The 21100-nt window shown below is 41.8% G+C and overlaps 1 protein-coding gene across 2 annotated transcripts in view; it reads right to left on the bottom strand.

The window, feature by feature from the left end:
* The window catches only part of LOC112249494 (tetratricopeptide repeat protein 28-like), a 349205-nt gene that overhangs the window by 326771 nt on the left and 1334 nt on the right, over window positions 1-21100 (bottom strand). For both annotated transcript variants that reach the window (XM_042320594.1, XM_042320593.1), the window contains exon 2: window positions 19095-19394. In XM_042320594.1, coding sequence (XP_042176528.1) covers window positions 19095-19394 — 300 coding nt within the window. The remainder of the gene's footprint in view (window positions 1-19094; window positions 19395-21100) is intronic.

Consider the following 21100-nt stretch of genomic DNA (forward strand, 5'->3'; position numbering starts at 1 on the left):
TCATGCTAGCGAGCCAGGGTAGCTATGATACCACAGATGAAAGGGGAATGATACAGAAGCTAGCTAATGTGTAATATGATGTAGCATGTCAGAGGAAGATGTGCATGGCTCACGTTAGCTTGCCAACAACAGCTAACTGTAGCCATTGCATTGGCATTTAGAATAAATACAGTGCAGGCACTTGGATACTAGCTAGCTTGCTAGCTTATCATAGGATGTGGCCAGCTTGCTATTAGTAATGCTTCAACTCGAACTGGCTAGCAAACGGTTGCCAACTCATTTAAACTCGGACACAGATATGATAACTAACCCGGATTTGCAAGTTAGGTAGTTACAGTAGCTAGCCTTCAGGGGCTTCATCTGCTAACCCAAAATGGCATGCCTGTTCTGATATCCCTGTGTATTCTTCAAACATGTCAGGGAGACCATACTGGAAGGTATAATATTAGCAGAACACTGCTTCTACAATATTATGTGAAGGATAGTTTATTCTACATGGAACTGTTACAATTGAAAGTTATCTAAACACTTTGTTTAGAATATCTACATAAGTCCAGCAATTGCACTCTTCTCATATTACTCTGTAGGCTACTGACCGATGCAAAGCTTCCTCCTGGAAGCTTTACATTACATACTGTAGATTGAAGGGACTTCGTCACCCACTGGAGACGTGTGTGGTTAGATTTGCCATTCTAGTTCTGATTAGACGGCTGAAGTTGTACTCTACACACAACGTATTGTTATTTGCTAGATAGTGTAGGCATACGGTCTTTATAAGCACATCAATATGAAATTCACAGATAAATGCATTTGTTGATAAATGCATCTACACACAACCTGGGTGATGTTTGCGCAATTGTCCACATCTAGCCTACAACTTGAAGGGATAATGCCATGTATTCTGATCATGAGTACTGATCATGGAATTCCTAACACATCATGCGTCTACACCCAGAATATAGTTCAAAAGTTTGGGATCACTTGGAAATGTCCTTGTTTTTGAAAGAAAATATATTTTTTGGTCCATTAAAATAACATTTATCACAAATACAGTGTAGACATTGTTAATATTGTAAATTACCACTGTAGCTGGAAACGGCTGCTCTTTAATGGAATGTCTACATAGGCGTACAGAAGCCCATTATCAGCAACCATCACTCCTGTGTTCCAATGGCACGTTGTGTTAGCTAATCCAAATTTATCATTTTAAAAGGCTAATTGATCATCAGAAAACCTTTTGAAATTATATTAGCACAGCTGAAAACTTGTGCTGATTAAAGAAGCAATAAAACTGGCCTTCTTTAGACTAGTTGAGTATCTGGAGCATCAGCATTTGTGAGAGAGAATAAAGTAGACGGCACACGTCAAACGTTTGATTTATGACCCTATGTCAGGATGACGTGGGCATGCCGATATTTGGGCATCCGGTCAGGACATCCTGGCGGGAAGTGATCACGTGCTCTAGGGACTGCCCATATTTGGGCATCCTGTCAGGACATCCTGGCGGGAACTTATCACGTGCTTATGCCCATATATGTACATCCTGTTCCTGTTCTCACGCGTTAGAGGGTGTGCTAATTTATGCATATATTGCATTAATTCCTTTGAAGTTGTCATGATGATTGATGTCTAGGGACCCACTTGAACTGGGGGGGATGTGTTTGAACATTTCAAAGAGTATGGCCCCTCCACCCCCTGTTGTATTGACCTTAGGGCTGTTGTCTATGAAACAGGAATGTCCGGGGGTATTGGGTGTGGCATACGCATTATAAATAAAGCCCAGAACAAGACATGCGGCCCCAGAACACTAAACAATATTTTAAAAATAAACATAGATTTTGTGATCAGTGGCAAAGCTGTGATGACTGTAACAACGGAAGCAGGACAACAGAAGCGGCTGAAACATGGAGAAAGGGCCAATTATAAAGCCACAATATACGATGCGCCAAAAAAGCGGTTTCTAAGTGTGTATAGAACCCAAATACTGCCCGCAACTGCGCTGAAAGATCAAGTGCTGATGTCTAATGGACAGCAATGGGGGTATCAGTTTGATTACCTGGCCTGTAGAGTGAACGGTAGCCGATATGGTAGCAGAAGGAGAAGAATATACCGACCAGACTTTAGGAGTGGACTACGGGCTTGAAGACTGGACGGTTTTTCGCAAGGTTGTGTGTCCCGAACTGAGACTTATCACCAAGGGGTATAGCTTGTTCACGGGCTACGAGACCCATTGGGAAAGCCCCCCTGACTCCTCAGGAAGAATATTTCACAGGGTGAAAATACAAAGAAAGAATGGACTTCTATGTGGCTGCGTGGAGTTCTATATCAGCAACGAGGAAACTCGCTACCAAAACATTTGTGATGGAGGCCTGACTGGGGATTTTAGGTTGCGCATGCTTATTCCTTTTAAAAGTAGGGATTTAATGGAATTGAAAATGTTAGAGTTGTTGGATGCTCTTTTTGTACAGAGCCAACAGCAGCAGAGCATTGTTCATGTAAGGAAGTGCATAATATATGCGAATCCTGAGGATTATGATTCAAAGGAGCCCCAAGAAGTGTCATCCTCAGAAGGGTCATCCCCCGAAGAAAACTAAGTACGCCGCTGCGTTAACCATGCCCTGATACCCAAAGGACTGGTTCAACAATAAAAGGAGTGCACTTAAAGCCTCCAGTTCTTCATTTCCGCATATACCATGGATATTCATACCAAATACCAGGACTCCGAAACGTCATGGGGCCAGACCCTAAGGACTTTATGCCTCGCAGCCCAACATTCTACTCCCCCCTGGCAAGACCCGCGACACCCCCTACATGTACACAGCCTGAGGATGTGTTTGATGGGGTGGTCAGTACTATTTTTGTGGACACCGTCAAGGCCTCTGTAGCCACGCTTTTAGACGTGGTGATTGGAGAGTATATACGAGAAAAATGCATCGCTTGTGAGATCAATCACCCCAGCCAGCGCTGGCATCCGTGCTTATACGACCCCCCAAGATACTACTTCTTCAACCATTTTGAGGTGCTGGAGAAAAGACTTTGGTCCTGCAGGTTTATACCATCGCTGGTCAGAGCCCTGGAGTCTATGGGTCTTGTGCTGTCTATTCCCAGAGTTTACCGAGGCTTTCCTACATGAACTGAAGGAGGCAATCTACATCCACGAGAAACTCAAAAAAATCCGACACACCCTGGTGGACGACAACAAATACAGGGAAGCTGTGGTGGCTGATGTGATGACTTTCTGGCTCAAGAGACCGAGTGACAATTTGTTATTTAGATGTAAAGCAATGGGTAACTATGTGTATACGATGTTAGAGAGAATAAATAAATAAAATATTTTGAGAGAACTTACAAATGTTATGCATCAAATTATTGAAAATAAAGTGAGCAATGTATCGTTCTACACAACCCACAATGCCTGGGCTAATGTAGAGCGTGTGCTGAAAATGGAGCAAATCATGAATCATGTACGACATGCGGGCGAGAGTCTACAATGGACACAACTGGTATCCCGTCTTGTGGATGATTCTGAAAAACTAGAAACAACCTTGTCTAAGATTTTACTTTATTTGTTTGAAACACCATTTAATTGTAATATGTATCATATTTGTTGTGTATATACTTATATAGCGGATGTGTGCGTTTTAAAAATTCAGCGACACAAGCCTGTTAATCTAAACCAAATATACAGGGTGTTGCATGCTGTGATCGTTGAGAAAATGGTGACATGTATCCTGCAATGAATTCTGAATTGTCTGTATACGTAATACTTGGGGTATGCTTAAAATAAAAATTCAAAAATGAAAATGAAATGTTGTCGTTATTTGAAAGTGGCACATTAACGTTATTGTACCTCAGAGAGGCAAGATGGCAGAGCAGATGTTTAAAAACTTTTATTATAATCCCTCTAACCCCGGGTCTTATGGGGGTAAGGAACGTTTACGGAGAGCTATAGCCAAAGAAACAGGTAGCCGGTTAAGCAATGCTAAAGTGAATGAGTGGTTATCAGAGCAGGATGTGCACACTCTACATAAACCTGTAAGAAAACAATTTCCAAGAAAGAGTTTTTTCTACTCAACCATTGTCCCAATTTCAGGCGGATCTATGTGACATGCAGGCCCTTGCAGATAAAAATGATGGAAATCGCTACATGCTAACGGTTATAGATATTTTCTCTAAAATAGCATTTGTAAAGGTCTTAAAAATAAGAGCAGGGCAGAGGTGACCCGGGCCTTTGACTCTATCTTGAAGGAAGGAGGAGCCCCCATGAAAGTGCAGACTGATGGCGGAAAATCATTTTTTAATAATACTTTTCAGAAACTCATGAAGAAGCACAATATAGTACATTTTGCTACAGGCTCGGATTTGAATGCTTCAGTTGTTGAACACTTTAACAGAACTCTGAAGGAGCGGATGTGGCGATATTTTACAGCTCACAACAAGCTTAGATATATCGATATAGTTCAAGATTTAGTAAAGGGGTACAACAACAGCTACCATAAGAGTATCCGTATGAAACCCTCCGAGGTCTCTTCTGAAAACTCTTCTCAAGTCTTTAAAAATCTGTATGGTTTGTTACCCCTTCGTCGTAAGAAAAAAATACATTTTAAATTCATAGTGGGGGACTTGTTGCGTATATCCAAGTGGAGGGGTGTTTTCGACAAAAAATATGAGCACGGTTACAGCGATGAGTTGTTCACGGTTACCGAATGTCTGCCGCGCATACCTCCAGTCTACAAATTAAAAGATTATGACGGGGAACTTATAGAGGGATCTTTTTTATGAGAAGGAATTATAGAAGGTACAGTTGGGTAAAGACAAAGTCTTTCACGTGGAGGAGATTCTAGATCAAAAGATAGAAAAGGGTAAAAAATGGGTGCTGGTCCACTGGAAAAACTGGCCCCAGCAGGATGTGATGGAGGCATTGGGGGTTAACTTAAACCCTCATGCATGATAAATACACCATAATTTGTGTACACAGGAGTGCATCATGGAACACAGCGGCTTCTACCTGACTCCCCCCAGTAATGCGTCTGCACATATACTGTATATCGTAATAATCAGAGTTCGAATTATACAACCAATTTTCCAAAGCCTATAGAGTTATCAGAGGCCTGGGAAGTAGGTCTCAGCGAGATTACATACCCCCATAGTTGGTATAATATCAAAGATAAGGACCATGATTTTTATTGCAAAAGGATATCGGAACCTGCGAAACGTATTAAGCTTAAAAAAGGGTTCTATAGAACCGTCGACAGGATCGTCTCAAAGTTGAATGAACTCCTAACCCTGAACCATATGGAAATACTCCTGATCTACAACCCTATACATAAACGTGTACAAATCTCAGGGGATAATGACGGGGGTATAAAGACCAGTGGTAATTTAGCCTACATGTTGGGGATGGGTCCCAATAAATGGACGTATGTGAAAGATAAATTATTCCCATTCCCTGCGGATATACATGCAGGATTTTACAACATATTTGTGTATACCGACATCAAATGCTATCAAAGGGTTGGAGACAACTGTGCGCCTCTCCTGAGAACAGCTATCTGGACCTCAACAACACCTTGGTGCATTTGCATCTAAAAGTGACCAAAAGAGATGGTACTAATATTGCAAATGATGCCAAAGTGAGTCTCATTAATTACCCAGTGGCCACCATCTTCTCCAAAGTGGATGTGATTTTGGGTTAACGCCTAATCAGTCAAAGCAGTGCCACATACCCTTATAGGGCCATCATGGACTGTTTACTCAACTACTCCAAAGACACTCGAGACACAATTCATCGCCGGGCTGTTTAGCAAGGATACTGCAGGAGTCTCTATGGAATCGACAGACCCTTCCACTGGTGCAAATAAAGGACTGGAGGAACGCGCTCGCTACTGTGCCGAATCTCGAGAGTTTCATCTGCTAGGGCCTATATACACTCTGACATTTTCTTTCAAGAACGTTTACTCTTAAATTCAGTTGATTTAAGACTAAAATTAACCAGGGCCAAGGATGAGTTTTGCCTGATGTCTACTCAGGACGGGGACTTTAGTTTAAAAGTGTTGAGGGCAAAGCTTTTTATTAACAAAGTGTCTGTATCTCCGGCAGTTTGTCTGGGTCACTTACAGGCTTTGATGAAAGGAAATGCCCTTTACCCTCTCCAAAGAATTACCATGAAAACATTTAGCATACCTGTGGGCAGTAGAATCTGCAGTCAAGAAAACCTATTTCTATGCCCTTTACCACGATACATGGTTATAGGTTTGGTTGAACATGCCTCTAATACGGGCAGCTTAAGTAAAAACCGATTTCATTTTCAACACTTCAATGCAGAGTATGTAGCTCTCTGTCAGGACGGACGTCAGGTCCCTGCTAAGGCTTTCCAACCGCAATTTAATAACATATCTGTGCGAGAATTTTACAATCTATTCCTGGCTACCAGGAGGCATCTAAAAGATCTCTCTTTACCTATTGACAGAAATGATTTTGCCGAGGGTTACACATTGTATGCTTTCAATTTATCACCTGATGATGACACCTCAGGAAATCTTTCGGTGGTGTCCCAAGGTAACCTCAGTCTGGAAATGAGTTTCCGTACACCTTTAGCCTGTACCGTTAGCATGATTGTTTATGCATGCTCTGATTCAATCTTGGAAGTCAATACCCAAAGACAGGTCTTAGTTGATCAAGTTCATCATTAGACAGGGATTCAGGTATTCCTTCAACAAACTTTTTATTTTCTTCAACAATTCATCATACAGGAGGTTGATGACACAAATAACACCACACAATATTATCAGGCTTTTGAGATAACACATGTTCAGAATTCTCTAAAATACTTTTTACAAAACAAGTTACCACTATTAGATGGTCCTGCGATTAAGGCCGAAAATGGTAGTTGCAACCGGGGGTCAAAACCTTCTACAGCAGTCATTATATCTTAAGCTTTAAGACACACTGTGGCTTGTAGCATAAGTCAGTAGACAAAGGGCAATGTGTGGTCCCGTCAGGTAAAAGCAGTCTCTTGTCATAGACTACCCTGAATCTTTTAGTAAGTGGGGCATTCCTTAGATGGAAGCCCTTTTTATACCTAACAATTTTTTTGTAGGAGCTCAAAATCTCCAAGTCCCTATTCCTGTCGTTTATGAACCCCTTGACCAAGCGTGTGATTGATTCCAAGTTTTACACGCGGGGCATTTTCATAGTTTTGAGTCACGCCTTTGGCTTTCAACACCATCTTATTGTTTTTAGTCCTAAAAGCATAGCTTTTGGGACCACAGGAGGACCATTCTGTGATATGGTCACCATCTTCGAGTTCACTCATTAAGCCACCCAGATAGTTGCTGAGTGGGGGATCCAATCCCCCTGTTTGCTTACATAGACCACAGAGTCTGTGTCGTGGTAAAGAACCCGCCTCTGAAGCTGCTCAATGAGGGAGTACAGTTCAAGTCGGCCATAGGCCGTGGTAAAAGCTGCAAGAAACACATTTACATTACCCGGGGGTAGAACCCACTTCTTGTTGCGCCTCCATTGCACCAGGGCAATGTCTTGACTCAAGAATGAAAAATGTGAAATTTCGTATTGGTCCGAAAAAACAAATTCCAAAAATTCTTTGGGGTCTTTAATGATCGACGTTGTTAGCATATTACATTTCTTCGATAATTTGCCCCAAAGCGAGTTCAAGTACAATTTCGACACATATCTTTTGGTTTTGTTGACCTCTATTCTGTCAGGGTCAAGAAATATGCCTTCTCTGTCGTGATAGTCTTGAATGTACCTGTCTTTGCTCTCTTGATCTGTGACCGATGCAGGATAGCCTAAAGCCATTTGCTTGCATCTCAAGAAGGTCTTGATGTACTCTTTAAAAAGAGTGTCTGATTTCCTGGATCAGTTCCACACTTCAAAGATTTTGGCCACACGACACCCCATCACTAGAGCCTTAGAGAATTCAACTGTGACCATACCCCTGTCAGGGCTCTTTCTTGATCTGAGTGATCACATGGGTTTTGCTAGTTGTTGTTTTCACTGCAGGTGCGACAAAGGGAAAAGAAAAGTTTTCCTTGAGGGCCCTTGTAAGGCATCACTGGTATAAACAAACCCCTAGGAGGGTAGACAGTTGCTTTGATCAGACCAAAATAGTTTTGAGGTAAGTCAAAGTCGGTGAATAATTGTCTTGTGGGGTTGCGCTACATACCGCAATGTCAAAGCATTGGTATGGCCTCCATAAGAGACCTGTCGTGGTTCCAGGGGTTCTGGTGTGTCATAGCTGGAAAGGAAGGCTTGAACATGAGGATCAGACTTTTTGATGGCGGCCCATTCGTGCTCCCACAAAACCTCCACTTTTAACCATTAAGTAGCCTGTAAAGAATCCCATTTGTCTTGAAACTCTTGGTACATTTCCCCAAAAGTCTTTTGGGTTAGGACACACATGCCCTGGGGCACAAAGCAAGATTTACAACCGTGGAAGAAACAACCGTTGTACTCATACATGGTCTCAACCCCGTCAATCTGTGTGGATCCATCTACATGGTAAGAGCCAAACGCATTCTCCCCCCGATTCAAAGCATGTTGAATAAAAATGTCTTTATCCTGGGCCAAGTACTCCAACCATTGAATGGACCCACTAGAGTAGGACTTGAATTGGCGTCGGTAGTTGTCAGGCGAGGGGATAGCTATAGATGCTGTAGGTAGAAAGTGTGTACGATAGGTTTTCGTGCATGCCGATGCAATAGTTGTACAACTCCAGGGGTCAATGCCTCATCTTTGATTACCTCTTCTCCTTCACGAAGTATAACCACATCATTGTCACAGTATGATTCCATCTCTTTATGGAAATCAAAGGTGCCATGTCTTACTGTCTCATACCACGTCATAAATCTCATGCTCTTTGGGAGACATTTGATCACACCCATACATTTCGGGGCTGGGATAAGATCCAATATAATGTAGATTCTCCTCAGATGTGAAGAAGTGGGGGAACCAGCCTTTCAAAACCCAAGACCTCTGGCATTTGAGCCAATCTCATGGGTAAAAGCTTAAACTGTCAATGTATCTCTGGTTGAAGGCGGGGTCTACAAAACAGAAGATTTTACTATCTTGAGCTATGACACTGGTGCACGGTGTTTCCTCAGACACATTGGTGCGGCTGGCTTCCGGGTTGGATGCACGCTGTGTTCAGAAGCAGAGCGGCTTGGTTGGGTTGTGTTTCGGAGGACGCATGGCTTTCAACTTTCGTCTCTCCCGAGCCTGTACAGGAGTTGTAGAGATGAGACGAGATAGTAACTACTAACAATTGGATACCACAAAATTGGGGAGAAAAGGGGATTTTTTTTAAATGTAACAAATAATTTGGTGATTGACAGAGTCGAAAGCCTTGGCCAGGTTAATAAATACGTCTGCACAGTAATGCCTCTTATTGATGGTGGTTCCATCATTTAGGACCTGAGGTGCACCCATGACCAGCTCTGAAACCAGATTGCATAGCGGAGAAGGTACGGTGGGATTCGAAATGGTCGGTAATCTGTTTGTTAACTTGCTGTTCGAAGACCTTAGAAAGGCATGGTAGGATAGATATAGGTCTGTAGCAGTTTGGGTCTAGAGTGTCTCCCCCTTTGAAGAGAGGGATGACCGCGGCAGCTTTCCAATCTTTGGGAATCTCAGACGATACGAAAGAGAGGTTGAACAGGCTAGTAATAGGGGTTGCAACAATTTTCGGCAGATCATTTTAGAAAGAGAGGGTCCAGATTGTCTAGCCCAGCTGATTTGTTGAGGTCCAGATTTTGCAGCTCTTTCAGAACATCAGCCATCTAGATTTGGGTGAAGGAGAAATGGGGGAAGCTTGGGCAAGTTGCTGTGGGGGGTGCAGGGCAGTTGACCGGGGTAGGGGTAGCCAGGTGGAAAGCATGGCCAGCCGTAGAGAAATGCTTATTGAAATTCTCAATTATAGTGGATTTATCGGTGGTGTCAATGTTTCCTAGCCTCAGTGCAGAGGGCAACTGGGGGGAGGTGCTCTTATTCTCCATGGACTTTGCAGTGTCCCAGAACTTTTTGGAGTTTGTGCTACAGGATGCACATTTCTGTTTGAAAAAGCTAGCCTTTGCTTTCCTAACTGCCTGTGTATATTGTTTCCTAACTTCCCTGAAAAGTTGCATATCACGGGAGCTTTTCGGCTATGCCATTAAACTCTGGAACTGTTTTAAAGTCACCAACTGATTTCGGAAGAATGCCTGTATCTTCGGCGTCGACTGGTTTTACACCATCCAAAGTGTAATTAAAAACTTCTTAGGGCTGAAATCCCGTTAACGGGATCGATATGACAACAGCCAGTAGAAGTGCAGTGTGCCAAATTCAAAACAACAGAAATCTGAGGAATTAAAATTGCTCAAACATACAAGTATCTAATATCATTTTAAAGGTCATCTTGTTGTTAATCCCACCACAGTGTCCAATTTCAAATAGGCTTTACAGCGAAAGCACCACAAACGATTGTTAGGTTAGAACCAAGTCACAAAAACACACACAGCCATTTTTCCAGCCAAAGAGTGGAGTCACAAAAATCAGAAATAGAGATAGAATGAATCACTAACCTTTGATGATCTTCATCAGATGACACTCATAGGACTTAATGTTACACAATACATGTATGTTTTGTTCGATAAAGTTCATATTTATATAAAAAAATCTCAGTGTACATTGGGCGCGTTATGTTCAGCAGTTCCCAAACATCAGGTGATTTTGCAGAGAGCCACATCAATTTTCAGAAATACTCATTATAAATGTTGATGAAAATACAAGTGTTATGCATGGAATTAAACATATACTTCTCCTTAATGCAACCGCTGTGTCAGATTTCAAAAAAGCTTTACAGAAAAAGCAAACCACGCAATAATTTGAGTACGGCGCTCAGACAACAAATACATATATCCGCCATGTTGGAGTCAACAGAAGTCAGAAATAACATTTTAAATATTCACTTACCTTTGGTGATCTTCATCAGAATGCACTCCCAGAAATCACAGTTCCACAATAATAAACAATAAATGTTTGATTTATTCGATAATGTCCATAATTTATGTCAAAATAGCTACTTTTGTTAGCGCGTTTGGTAAACAAATCAAAACTCACGAAGCATGTTCACTGGTTGTAGACGAAATGTCAAAAAGTTCCATTACAGTCCGAAGAAACTTGTCAAACGATGTATTGAATCAATCTTTAGGTTGTTTTTAACATAAAACTTCAATAAATATTCCAACCAGAGAATTCCTTTGTCTTCAGAAATGCAAATGGAATGGGAGATACCTCTCATGGGAATGCGCGTGACTGCTGGCAGACCTCTGACTCATTCCCCTCTCATTCAGCCCCCCTTCATAGTAGAAGCATCAAACAAGTTTCTAAAGACGGTTGACATCTAGTGGAAGTGCAACATGACCAATATCCCACTGTGTCTTCGATAGGGGCTGAGTTGAAAATCGATCAACCTCAGATTTCCCACTTCCTGTTGGATTTTTTCTCAGGTTTTTGCCTGCCATATGAGTTCTGTTATACTCACTGACATCATTCAAACAGTTTTAGAAACTTCAGAGTGTTTTCTATCCACATATACTAATAATATGCATATATTAGCAACTGGGACTGAGGAGCAGGCAGTTTACTCTGGGCACCTTATTTATCCAAGCTACTCAATACTGGCCCCCAGCCATATGAAGTTAATAACTTCACTAAGCTAAAAGGGATATTCAATGTCGACTGAGGGACCTTACAGATAATTGTATGTGTGGGGTATAGAGATGATGTGGTCATTCACAAATCATGTTACACACTATTATCGCACACAGACTGAGTCCAGACTGAGTCCATGCAACTTATTATGTGACTTGTTAAAAACATGTTTAATCCTGAACTTATTTAGCCTTGCCATATCAAAGGGGTTGAATACTTATTGAATAAAGACATTTTAGCTTTAAATTTGTAACTAATTTGTAAACATTTTGAAAAACATAATTCCAATTCGACATTATGGGGTATTGTGTGTTGGCCACATCTCAATTTAATCCATTTTAAATTCAGTCTGTAACACAACAAAATGTGGAAAAAGTCAAGGGGTGTGCATACTTTCTAAAGGCACTGTATATCGTCCAACGAACTGCTTACCTGAAGGTTCCTTCTCGACAATGCAACAACAATTAGAAATAATAAAAAATACGAATACAAACAAAGTAAATGGCAGTAGAATAGAATTGTGGGTGTGACAAGTGGGTGTGACACCTACTCCCGTTACCTGCTGCACTGCTGCTTGGATTCCACCTGGTGATCTGTTCACCATCTGGCCTGTCTCCCCTTGTTTGGTACAGGTACCCCCGCCACACTCCCCCCTCTCTCCCGAGCTTTCGCTCGCCTCCAGCACACATGCAATGTTGGGCGAGTGACTCTGAACTTACAATGACTAGCCTGAAGTCGTTATATTTTTTCTTGTGCTTTATGCTATTTACCTCATGATTTCTGTGTGCTTTGTTGACTATGAACTTGCTTTTACCCAACTTTGGGACAGACTGTTTGTTCCCACCCTCGGAACTCTGACTCTCTATTGGTTACACAGACACTTGGCCTCCCATCCTATTCTAACCACCTCTCGCTGGCTTTGTATTCATGTTACTTGAGGAAATTGCTGTACAATATGATGTTGTTGCCATCTAATGCACATTCAAAATGTGCATGTACACCCTGGCCCATCTACTGTCGCTAGCCCCAATTCTGACTTGTGCTCTGATATTTGATTCACTGATTTCTGCTCTCATAAATGCCTGGGTTTTCTGCACGTTAACACTAGAAGTTTATAATTTAAATTGATCAATTGAAAGTGTAGGTTCACAGCTCTAATCCAGATGGGTTGGTGATCACTGAGACGTGGTTAAGAAAGAGTGTTTTGAACACTGATGTTAAACTTGGTGGAGTGGCAATCTTTACCAAGGAACACCTTCAGTGATCGGTTGTCTCCACCAAATCTGTCCCCAAACAATTTGATTTGATGGGTTTAAGCATCAACATTTCAAATAGCTCTTTGTTGACTGTTGCTGGGTGTTATCATCCACCATCAACACTGGCCTGTACCCTACTTGCCCTAAACTCTTTCCTGGCCCTTTACACTAAGTCTGAATGTGTCCTGCTAGGTGACCTAAACTGGGACATGCTTAAACCACCTGACCAAGTCCTAAAGCAACTGGACTCCCTAAATATTTCTCACATTATTACCAATCCCACAAGGTATGACTCCAAACACTCAGAGGCTACTCTCCTTGATGTTAATCTCACTCTTCTGTAATGACCTTAGTGATCGCTGTTCTACAACCTGTGTTCGTAATGGCTGCTCAGTGAAACGAACTGTCCCGATTTGTCATAGACGCTTGCTAAAAGAACTTTAATGAGCAAGCCTTCCTTCATGACCTGGTCTCTGTAAATTGGTATAAAATCAGCTTGATCCCCCTCTGTTGAAGACACTTAGACCTTATTTTTTGATATTTTAGGTGGTATTGTTAATAATAAATATTGTGCCCAATAATGTTTGTACCATGTTTTGTGCTGCTACCATGTTGTGCTGCTGCCATGCTGTGTTGCTATGATGCTGTGTTGTCATGTGTTGCTGTCATGCTATGTTGTTGTTTTAGGTCTCTTTATGTATTGTTGTGGTGTCTCTTGACGTGATGTATTTTTAATCCCAGCCCCCATCCCCACAGGAGGTCTTTTGCCTTTTGGTAGGCTGTCATTGTAAATAAACATTTGTTCTTAACTGACTTGGTTAAATGAATAATAATAATAAAATAAATACAAATTTGAGCTTAAGTATAATACAGGAAAGCATAATTTATAGTCCAATATTTACATGTGTATTGGGGAAGGGGGGGGGATGGGCGAGTGTATACATTTAGCAGTATAATAAGAGTCTGGTAGCAGCAGTTGTGATGTGTGTGTGTTTGTCTGTCTGGGTGTGTGCATGAGTGAGTGCATGTGTGCTAAGGTGTGGAGAATCAGAGCAGGTGGTCAGTCCAGTTAAAGTGTTCAGCAGTCTGATGGTTTGTAGATACCAACAGGCTCAGAGACAATTTATATCAGACGTCATGCTCCGATACCGTCTGCCCGATGGTATAGGAGAGAACAGCTCGTGGCTGGTGGGGGTGGGGTTCTTGATGATGTGTGCCTTCCTCAAGCACTGTTTTGAGTAGATGTCCTGGATGGTTGAGAGACGGTCCCTGTGATGTACCGGGCTGTCTTCACCACCCGCTGGAGGGCCTGGTGGTCGTGGACGGAGCAATTTCCGTACCAGGCAGTGATGCAACCGGTCAGAACGCTCTCGATGGTGCAGCCGTAGTATTTGGAGCGGACTCTGGGCAGCATGCCAAATTTCATCAGCCGCCTTAGGAAGTAGAGACTCTGTTGCGCCCTCTTGACAAGAGTGGTGGTGTTGTTGGTCCATGACAAGTCCTCTGTGATTTGGACACAGAGAAACTTAAACTCTACTGCAATCCCATTGATGTGGATTGGGGTATGTTCACTCCTCTGCTTCCTGAAGTCAACAATCAACTCCTTTGTTTTGCTGACGTGTAGGGAGAGGTTGTTGTCATGACACCACAATGCCAGTTCACTTACCTCCTCCCTATAGGTTGACTCGTCGTTGATGGTTATCAGGCCTACAACCGTGGTGTCGTCAGCAAACTTGATGGAGTTGGCGTCATGCAAAGCCATGCAGTCATGTGTGAACAGGGAGTACATCAGAGGACTGAGGACACACCCATGGGGAGCCTGTGTGTTAAGAGTCAGTGTGGAGGTGCTGTTGCCAAACCTCACAGCCTGTGGTATAGCACACACACATGCTTTACTGATTGATCTCCATCTCCCTAACACCAACGACAAGCGTGAGGAGGACTGCCATTATAATAGTCACAAAGCTTTTAGGTCATCTAGACTAGTTGGTAACAGAGTTAACAAAAGGTACATTACTTACTGACTTATTGATTCATTAGCCCATTGATTCAACAACCCCATTTCTTACTAGCACTGACTTTGGGGGGGGAAAGCCTGATATGCGGTTGACTCTCAGCTGTATTGGCTGCATTTACACAGGCAGCCCAATTCTGATCTTTTCACATTGGAATTAGTCTCCCTGTGTAAACACAGCCATTAAGATGAATGCACCAACTGTAAGTCACTCTGGATAAGAGCGTCTGCTTAATAACTCAACATTTTCTTTTTAGAATAATATATAAAATTATCTGTTCTATAATCATGTCACACAAACAACAATTTGAGGCCATTATTACTACATGTGAAACAAATAGATTCAGTCAAGCCAGTATTTCATATAACTGACTTATAGAACTTAAAGCTGCAATATGTAACTTTTTGGGTGTCCTGACCAAATTCACATAAAAATGTGAGTAATAGATCTGTCATTCTCATTAAATGCAAGTCTAAGAAGCGGTAGATCTGTTCTATGTGGGTTATTTCTATGCTTCCATTTTTGCTTCTTACTTTATTTTTGTACACCAGCCTCAAACAGATGAAAATACAATATTTTTGGTTATGGAAAAGATATTTCACAGTGGCTTAGATGGTACAATGATTCTCTACACCAGGTATTCCCAAACTGGGGTACGCGTACCCCCAGAGGTACGTGCAATGCAGTCGGGGGTACGCCAAATAAAAATGTGATTCACATTTAAAAATATATATATTTGTTTTTAATTCTTCACATTCTCCAACGGGGCTATAAATTTGGGTGAGTTTTTTTCCCTCACCTGAGTAGCCTCGTTTCACTGCCAAAAATAAAATTAAACCATCTAATGTTCAGCGAAATAACAACGTCAAATACAGCTAGCCTAGTTGAGTAATTAACATCCAATCACCGTTACTCTCTCGCGGGATTTCCATTAACAGTCTGTATGTAGCCAAACATAGCTGCTGCTCATTCTGTTTGCTCGAAAATGGATAAAGGGTTAAAAAAAATAAGACCCGCATCCATAGAGACACATACCAGCTCTACTGTTAGTACTGCTACTACCAGCAGTACTACACCTGCACCTGTCGACGACACAAGTTGTTCTGCTTCCACAAGCACATCCAATGTTAGCATCAGTAATTCTACATTTGTTGTTAGCCCAGCTAGCATGGACACTGACAGTTGTGAATCTGATGCTGCCGAAGAGCTACTGCCCCCTTACCCAGGAAGGCACGGAACAACAGACAGAGATGTTGGACCATCGAAGAGGTGTAAACATGATGAAAACTACATTGATTTATATTGGGAGTAGTGCCTTTCCTCGGCCACAGTGTGTTATATGTGCAAAAGTACTATCTCACAACTCAATGAAACCTTCACTCTTGTGCAGACATTTAGAAACAAAACATGCCCATTTGCAAAATAAGCTACGGGAGTTTTTGGAGCGAGAATAGTAATACATGTACAGGAAAACTATTTCATTTCTGCTCTCATCTCCCTCTTTAAATGTCTTTCTCACACAACTGGCCTATCTGGGTAATGTTTTTTGTCGCCTGAATGATCTGAATCTATGATTACTGGGACTCTCCACAACTATATTCAGTGTACGGGACAAAATGGTGGCTATGATTAAGAAGTTGGAGCTCTGCATTAACAAGGACAACACACAGGTCTTTCCATCATTGTATGATTTTTTTTTTGTGCAAATGAACTCAAGCTTACGGACAATATCAAATGTGATATAGCGAAGCATCTGAGTGAGTTGGATGCACAATTACGCAGGTACTTTTCCAAAATGGATAACACAAACAACTGGATTCGTTATCCCTTTCATGCACTGTCTCCAGTCCACTTACCGATATCTGAACAAGAGAGCCTCATTGAAATTGCAACAAGTGGTTCCGGGAAAATTTTATTCAATCAGAAGCCACTGCCATATTTCTGGATTGGGCTGCGCTCAGAGTATCCTGCCTTGGCAAACCCCGCAGTTAAGACACGGATGCCCTCTGCAACCACATACCTATATGATTGTGGATTCTTGGCCCTCACTAGCATGAAAACTAAATACAGACATAGACTGTGTGTGGAATATTATTTAAGTGTTAGACTCTCCAATACAACTCAACATTGCAGAGTTATGTGCATCCTTTCAAGCACACCCTTCTCATTAACCTGTGGTTAATTTTCGATTAAAAAATAAGGTTTTATATGTAAGATGGTTAAATAAAGAGCAAAGTTATTGATTGTTATTATATTATTATTTGTGCCCTGGTCCTATAAAGAGCTCTTTGTCTCTTCCCACGAGCCGGGTTGAGACAAAAACTAACACTCATTCTTATGTTTAATAAATGTATCGTATCTTGTGTGTGTAGCAGGCTTACAATGATGGCAAAAAACAACATTTGAGCATGCGCTGACCCTGGTGCTAAAGGGGGTACGCAGCTGAAGGATGAATGTTTGAAGGGGTACTGGACTATAAAAAGTTTGGGAACCACTGCTCTACACTATACTTGCTTGTTTTGTCACAATTCGAATTTTGAACAATTCGAATTTTAGCAACCAGGAAATGGCAGGGCGATTTCTGCATATTGCATCTTTAAGGCTGAGCTCTATCTTAGTTTTTTTCTTATCTTTGTCTGTACCAGACCAGAGGAACATTAACATTGATCTTTCTTTATGCAATCATCATAGAATTGTTTAAAAATCGATAGTCAATCACCATAGTGATTATATCACTGCATGACTGTCACATCCCTATACCAAACACAGCTTGGTAAGGCTAAGTGGGAGGCATTCCACCCATTTACATTTTTTCTTACCAATTTGAAAGATAACATTGAATACATTTATTTTGTAACTAATCTCAGAGCCATATACTGTATAATGGCTCTGAAGAATATGTGGCAAGACTGTCCCCTAGTGGTGATCAGAGACAGGATAACAATTCAACTACAGCTTGAATTATACCTGACACAAAATACTGCTCCTTGACAAACAGATTTGGGACAACACAGAAGCTGCAGTGTTGTCATAGTGCAAGCAGAAGCTAACCAAAGCATCAGGTATAACACTGTGTGTAATACCAGGATAGGCTGGCTCAGTATTAACCGTCCCGCAGTCAGAGACCACAAAGAGGTCATTCATTGTACTGGCCTATTAAAATAGCTTTTAGCTATGGTTTTTGAGTCCAGCATCCGGCCTGTTGTCCGTTTTGAATATTTATTTTGTACTGTTTATTTATATGCACGGATGTATTGTGATTTATCTGACATCAAACAGAACTACCATAATGTTCCCTCTCTTCCACACCATTCCCATCCTCGCCATCAACTCCCACCATAGAAATTGCTTTGACGCTGCTGTACTCTGTTAAATTCGGTACTTAGAAGTTTACAGACGACGACAATGTATCAGCATCCGTCAGCCGTGAGAATGTGTTGGTGAATTGATTGATAACATCAATACGATAAATCAAGGTTTACTTTGTGAAACAAAAAGAAACAAATCAAATGTATTTGTCACATGCTCTGAATAAAATTAGATTTCATTAGTTTATTTTTGTTTCACAAAATAAACATTGATTTATCGTACCTGAATATCGATCAAACTTGTGTCATGACTTAATGAGCATTAAAAACAATCACACATGTACACACACATACAGTCAAAATCCTGCTTTTTCTGCCTAATCATTCAGCCAAGATTCTAGTTGGGTGCTGAGAGGAATGGCCCCCCTACTCAGCCTCTGTGGGGGGGCAATGTGAAATCTATGGTAGGTCAAAAAACACACCTCAGACAAGACCACAGATAAGACCTAGCAAGTCTTCTTCCTTACCTTCCTCAACCTTACATTTATCAACACCACTGACAATCAAAACGAGAAACAAATAAATTATTCAGCAAATCATAGCACATAGATCCCAACACCAAGTGGACACCCATTCTTGTAACTCAGAGTTGTGCACAAATCTCCCACAAATCTTCAGTTCAATCAGGTTATGTGAGCCAGATCTTAAACCCATCAACGGTACCTGTGAAAAACGCTGCACTATTCTGTTTCTATTTTCACATATCCTTACTTATGAGGTTAAGATGGTGGTTCAGAGGGACTCACCTTGGGCCACTTGGGGTTGAGTAGGCAGGCCTTGACAGCGTCGTCCAGGGAAGCCTGGTAGCGTCCCAATTTGAGAAGGGCTGCTGAGCGGTTGCTGTAGAGGATGCAGTTCTGTGGGTCGGCTCGAAGGGCGTCGCCATAGAGACTCACGGCAGCCTGGAAGTCACCGCGTTGGCAGGCTTCGTTGCTCTGCTGAACTCTCTCCATGAACTCTGCCTTGTTGAGGCCACTTCGGCCCCCTTTCTCTTCAGCTTCACGCTGTGCAGCTCTGCCCACTGTCCGAGAGCCGAAGATTGAAAACTGGAGATCGAGGGCAAAGAGGTGGAGAAGTTCTACAATGAGGAAGGTTGAAAATGATAACCTTATAGAGTGAGGCAGGTCAAAAGCAGTGCAAAGTGAAATCATTAAACAACATTTAAAGAGGGAGATGAGAGCAGAAATGAAATAGTTTTCTGCTTTTACAGAGGATTTGGGTATAATATAAACACTAAGACAGAACTTGTCCTATCATTGATTCAGCCCATTTCAAAGCCATGTTTGCAGACCAGCAGAAACCCCTGACTCAGCATTAAATAAACAAAGTCAATATCTTCAGGCAGTAGTTCACTATAAACCAACTCAAGATTTAGAATTACTCCATTACCATTGCAGATCCCCAAAATACAGCTCTGTTTAGGTAGCAGAGGAGATCCAAGTCTTATTAGAAAATGACTAGTACGGAAATGTGTCAGCTGACCAGAGATGTTTTGTTAAGCATTATTCTATGACAAAACCCTCTGGGTTGTCCATCTGATGGAGCAACTTCCACAATACTTCAGTCATACCACACCTCCTCCAGCTGAATTCTGGGATAGCGCCGGCCTCCGTCCTGGTAATTACTTCCAGAGGTTGAGAGAGTGAAAGGGTAACACAGGAGGAAGGATAGACATTGGCTATGAGTGAACTACAGTCAACATCACACTATTGTGGAAAGTGTGGTTTTGCTATTCCTTACTTTACATCCTTTCCCTCTGAAAATGTAATTACTGCAATTACAGCATCACTTAGGGCAGTAAAAATGCAAGAGAACTCTGATCTGAACTAACCCTATGCTAAATAATGTCTGCTGTTAAATGTCCTCCTTCGCTATGTGTTGTTTGTTTTGCATGCTGCCTTTGAGTGTTACAACTGGAGAGAAAGCATGTTGTAGTAGGATAAATAATGGGATTGGGGTAAATCTAGGCTAATTGGGATTGTGCATAGCTGGTGCAGCCACCCACCGGTAAGGGCATGGTTTAAGATAAGAGCTGGTTATGATCTAAGAATGCACATCAACCATTGGTAAATAACAGACTGGGTCCTGGTGTGGTTTGGGGGGGGCTGTTTTTTTAATGTCTGGGTGCATGTCAATGCATTTATGTTGTGAGCTTGTACATGAGAGTGTTTCTCTGAGTGTCTAAGGGGAGGTGGACAGCTGGAAGCTGTGGAGTCAGATTTATACGCTTAGTCATCATCGGAGGAGGCGGATTGGCAGGTTTGCATTCAAATCTAGTGACATCAAAAATAATAATACTGATGACAAATAACATCTGCTGTCATTCTATTCATATCAACCACTTTGGCTGATGGATGTGTGAGTGAAGGTCCCCTCTGTGATCTAGACTACACTCTTGCAAAAAAGGCTTATGTTGTCCCCATAGGAGAACCCTTTTTGGTTCAAGGCAGAACCCTTTTGGGTTCCATGTAGAACCCTCTGTTGAAAGGGCTGTAAATGAAACCCAAAAGGGGTCTACATAAAACCAAAAGGGTTATACCTGGAACCAAACAGGTTTCTTCAAAATTGTTAACTTATGGGGAAACCATAGAACTCTTTTTTTCTAAGAGCGTAGGGTACGTTCTGATCTCTGGCCTGTCATATCCTGAGGTGTCTGTGTGGGCACTACACTGGGCAGGAAGGGTGGCGATTGAGGGAGAGAGAGCTGAGATAATGAAGAGCCTAAACTCCTAGGTGTCCCTATAGAGAAGAT

Source organism: Oncorhynchus tshawytscha, linkage group LG04, assembly GCF_018296145.1.
Source record: "Oncorhynchus tshawytscha isolate Ot180627B linkage group LG04, Otsh_v2.0, whole genome shotgun sequence".
NCBI classification, from domain to species: domain Eukaryota; kingdom Metazoa; phylum Chordata; class Actinopteri; order Salmoniformes; family Salmonidae; genus Oncorhynchus; species Oncorhynchus tshawytscha.